A 4,348-nucleotide genomic window follows, 5' to 3' on the forward strand; every position below is an offset into this window, starting at 1 on the left:
CGGACATCGAGCGTGAGGTACAAACACGCGTGTGTGTGTTACAAACACGGGGACATCGTTTTTAATCAATTCAACACTACCAACATGAACCCCAAACACGAACTTCCCGCCGCGAATGGCCGGGAACAGACATTAAATATAATATGCGGGCCAAATAACAGGTATAGGCAATTACTCGGGGGCTCGAAAGCGTGGGAATACCTACATAGGAGGCTGGCATGGATGGCGCTAACTATCCCAGGGGGCAGGAATTATCCCAGGGTCACGGAAACCACTAGCATATGACTGTTCTCGTTACAGGCGCTTAACCACCGCCTGTGGTTGATTAACCACCGAGATATATACGGCCCATCAAAGTGCGCGCAATAAAGTGCGCGCGCGATACACACACGCGCTTTTTCTTAAGAAAAGGAATAATATCCGATTTCTTCACCTATCGAGACAATGATCCTCATCAAATCTTCACGAGCTCCACGTCAGAATTTCAGGATGATCTAGAAAGCCTGGATGCGGAAGCCGAGACGGTGGCTACATGGGACGAAGCCGAAGGCATTGGACACTGAATCGACTCGGATCCAAAATATTAGGGCTGAATTAGGGCTGAAAATAGGCCGTCAGACTAGGAGGACATGGCTTTAGGACATCATTGCTTGAATAAAAGATCGGAACACAAATAGAGGCCGGTAGGTGCGGAGGAAAAGGGAGAAGAATCGTCCGTCTACGGTCCCTTGCTTGCTGTTCTCGAAACAGTGGCTTCTCCGAGTGTTAGATTGACGAACAAGAAATAATACTTGGGCTGAAATATTTGCACGTGTGAGTGAAACGTTGCCCGCGGTGGTAGAGGAGTACGACGCTCGGTATAGGAGGATTGACCGCGGCTCGGGGTTGTACAAGCCGTGACATTGAGCACACATACCCAGCATAGAAAATTCTTCATCCACCCGACGTCGGATAAGATTTTACTGGCACTGCCCGGTCAGCAGCGTTCCGGTTTGACGATCGACTTGTGAATCAAAACCGCACAGTCTCGGGAAGGGCACCCTATACCTTTTGGCCGATGTACATTCCAACGGAATTGAAGTACATTTCAACCGAGTAGTGAATGACAGCACTATTATTCCCCAGAGAAAAACAAAGGCATTGCCCCCCCGTGGAACAGCGGCACGGCAGGTCCCGTGGTTCTCCAGAGGCCGCAACGTCGCCAAACTGCAACGAATGCGTGAGCAGCTGTCATGGTGATTGTGGAAGATAACGCGACGCAGAGCTCCGGTTGTCACACTAGTTTCCTTGTCGTCACAAGCACCTCATCACAAGCCCCCTGCCGGTACGAGCATCCCTGTCAAGCTCGTACTGGTCGCCCGAGAGCTGGGTCAGAGCTCGTCGTGTGACTGCTCATCATCGCACGAGGAGGGTGTCGCCAATGTGAGAAAGTGGCTGAAAGTCCGCTTCTTCCCCGTCACAAACATGCAGGCCGGGATCACCATGCCGCTAAATCCTCGTATGTGATCGCTGAAGGCTCTGGAGTTCCCCATTCCTGCCCAGATGTGGCCGCAAATCCGCCTGAACGTGTTGCACGCAAGCGGTGTGTTCAGAGCAATGCCACAGTTCGCTGCCGCCAAATCATTCTCGTAAGCGATAAGGCGCTGTTCGCATATTTGGGACCATCCACTCGGTGGTCGCAAAAAGTATTTGACGTAGTTCGGACCACATTCAATGTTGCCCAGGTCCGGGACTTGCGACAACCCGTCTGATGTCAGGCTCGAGTTCGCGGCCGCAACAGCCACGGCGTCCAACAGGGCGTGTGTAGCGAAAGCCACGCCCACCTTTTTGACCTCAGCGAAAAAGTCCTTCGCAAGCTCGCGCGGGAGAGACTCCTTCACCATCTCGACCATCCCACAGGACTCAGACCATGATGGGCTAACTTGTCGGCCTGCTACAAGCCTCCATTCCTGTGCCGAAGTAGTTGTCGAAGTAGGAATTCGTCGCGCTTGCTCCAATGCTTGTTGTATCGCAGCTCTGGCCGATTGGCGCGGAAACTGTGAAAACAGAATCTTTGCGACCTGCCTGCGAGCCCGGCTAGTGCTCTTCACGGCCGCTGTAACGTCCTCCTGATTTATTGTCTCTCCAGCCACACTCTCTTGCAGCGTAGCAGACATCTGCTCTTCGACTTTCGACAGTACAAGCCTAGCGAATCGCACGGCCTGGCTGTAAGAATTAGACCCCCACACGATCTCGAGTGCGTTGCAATCCTTCACAACGTCACAGGTGGGCAACGAAACACCTGGAGGGACCCCCACGTTCACTCTCACCCCCTTAGCGTGCTTTCGACCTTGCCCTCGAGGTAGCTGAAATTCAGCAGCCACTTTAACGCATCCGTCCGTCGGGGCCGCACTAAAATGTCCATTTTGTAAAACTGTCAAAGCAGCCATTAACGCGTCCACTACCGATCCTAGTTGCCCCCATCCTGGTTGCCCCGAACTCCTCAACATTTTTGTTAAATTTTCCCAACTGAGCCGATGTGCGTCTGAGTCTCAGCCGATGTGCGTCTGAGTCTCAGCCGATGTGCGTCTGAGACTCAGACGCACATGGATCCTCATGTCGGTCTCCTGTCGAGCTTTCACCATTTCCAACGGTAATCCCCTCATGGTTCTTTTTTTGGGACTCAACAAAATAAGTAGGGTCCAGCAACGGTAGGGTCTGTCATTCGTCCAACAAAGGGGAACAGCAACTGAAGGGTCGCAGTGCGTCTCAGAAGATTTAGATTATACCCGGCGGCTCGGTAACCGACAATAGATTTAGAAAAGGGGGAATTTTGAAGGGGAAAATCACTAACACTATGAGCCACAAAGGAACGTCCGGCCCCGACCTCGCAAACACTTCAACCCGTATCCTGACAGACCAAAACCCCGATACCGAGCCCACTCTACCCAGTGAGGTGGGTGACGCATCATTCATGGCGACAGCTACTGGATGCCGTCATCGATGGGTTTGGCCACAATCACAGAGGGACGCGTGGGACGCCGAGCTCCTCAAGCTGAACCCAAGTAGGTTCGATATAGCGCCCCCCAACAAGGATTCCTCCCCAGAAGCGGAGCAGAGGGCTTTCAAGCGAATAGAGGACAAGCTCTCCACATTCACTTTTAACCCACGAAACTCCCGCGAATTTGAAGAGGGCATAACGAAGATGGCTCGTGCCACCAAGGACGAAAGAGCCACCCTGGCCACAGTAATCCGGATACTCGACGAGAAGTCGGACCCCCGCTGGGGAGACAGACTCCAGAGGGCCCGAAACCTCGTAGACGAAACCACGGTAGACATCGAGACCCTAATAGACAAATGGTATTGCGTAGGCGGACTACCCGCGGTGCAAGACCTGATGGCAGCAGAACGGGAGCTGCTCGACACGACGTGGCCCCGTAGCGGCCCGTTGCTCGATTTCATTGACGACCTGCGGAAACTCATTTCACTAGCATGCAACCTCCGCCATCGCTTGGGACATCCGCCCTGGTACTACTCAGAAGTCGTTGCGCAGCGTATAAGGCTCACCGCCCCACAAGGGGCCGTAGTCCCCACTGACCTCACGCAGTTGTCGGACCTGCTAGAATGGATGACATAAGAGGCAACCGAAGATAACTCCAGAGCGTACGCAGCGCAGACAGAACGGGCATCACAGCACGGAGCAGAGAGCGCCCAGCCAAGGGCAGCCCCTCCGACTCGTCAGCGACCGCGCACAGCACGTCATCCGTGCTATCAATGCAGCAGCCCTGACCACCCGTGCTCGTAATGCCCAGTAGTACGACCCCTGTGCGACAACTGCAATAAAAGTGGGCACTGCACCAAAGCATTCAGAACAGTCGTCCACAGGGACCCTCAAGGGCGAGTAATTGGGGCCACCACGGTAGCCTTCTGGGCCCCAATGCCTGGAGGAGGAGACCTCCTAATACCACCCGACGTAGCCACAGAGCTAGGGATAGGCAGAGAAAACCCCGCCTGCAATACCAACTCGGTACGCTTAGTCGACGAGATGCAGAATTGGTCGCAGCGCCAGAAAGTTGGTCAAAGGCATGTGCACCCACCTAGACGAGGCAACGTTCACAGCCTATGGGACATACTGGCCCAGCACAGTAAATGCTGGCTCAGACCCAGAATAGGCCAAGTAAAGGTCAAAGCACGATTCCGAGTCCGAAGGCAAACCCCCCAAGGCCGGTCTCAAGCCAATAAGGCCAGAGCTGCAAAGAGAACTGGACCGGCAAGTAGACGACATGCTTGGTATGGGAGTAATAGTCCCGTCGGAATCGCCTTAGAGAGCAAGTCCCGTCGGAATCGCCTTAGAGAGCAAGACCAGTCT

The 4,348-nt window shown here is 53.9% G+C and overlaps 2 protein-coding genes across 2 annotated transcripts; one reads left to right on the forward strand and one right to left on the reverse strand.

Annotated features, from left to right (window-relative positions):
• Positions 1 to 1,370: 1,370 nt before the first annotated feature.
• GNI_025700 (hypothetical protein) lies at positions 1,371 to 2,404 on the reverse strand (the record flags this gene model as incomplete). Its single annotated transcript, XM_011136118.1, has 2 exons — positions 1,371 to 2,205; positions 2,310 to 2,404. 2 exons carry the CDS (start codon positions 2,402 to 2,404, stop codon positions 1,371 to 1,373), a joined length of 930 nt encoding a protein of 309 aa, XP_011134420.1.
• A 780-nt stretch (positions 2,405 to 3,184) lies between these two features.
• On the forward strand, positions 3,185 to 3,616 carry GNI_025710 (hypothetical protein; the record flags this gene model as incomplete). The annotated part of the gene is made up of 1 exon (XM_011136119.1): positions 3,185 to 3,616. One exon carries the CDS (start codon positions 3,185 to 3,187, stop codon positions 3,614 to 3,616), a length of 432 nt encoding a protein of 143 aa, XP_011134421.1.
• Between the last annotated feature and the right edge of the window lie 732 nt (positions 3,617 to 4,348).

The sequence above is a fragment of the Gregarina niphandrodes genome, assembly GCF_000223845.1.
Source record: "Gregarina niphandrodes unplaced genomic scaffold scaffold00003, whole genome shotgun sequence".
Taxonomy (NCBI): Eukaryota; Apicomplexa; class Conoidasida; order Eugregarinorida; family Gregarinidae; genus Gregarina; species Gregarina niphandrodes.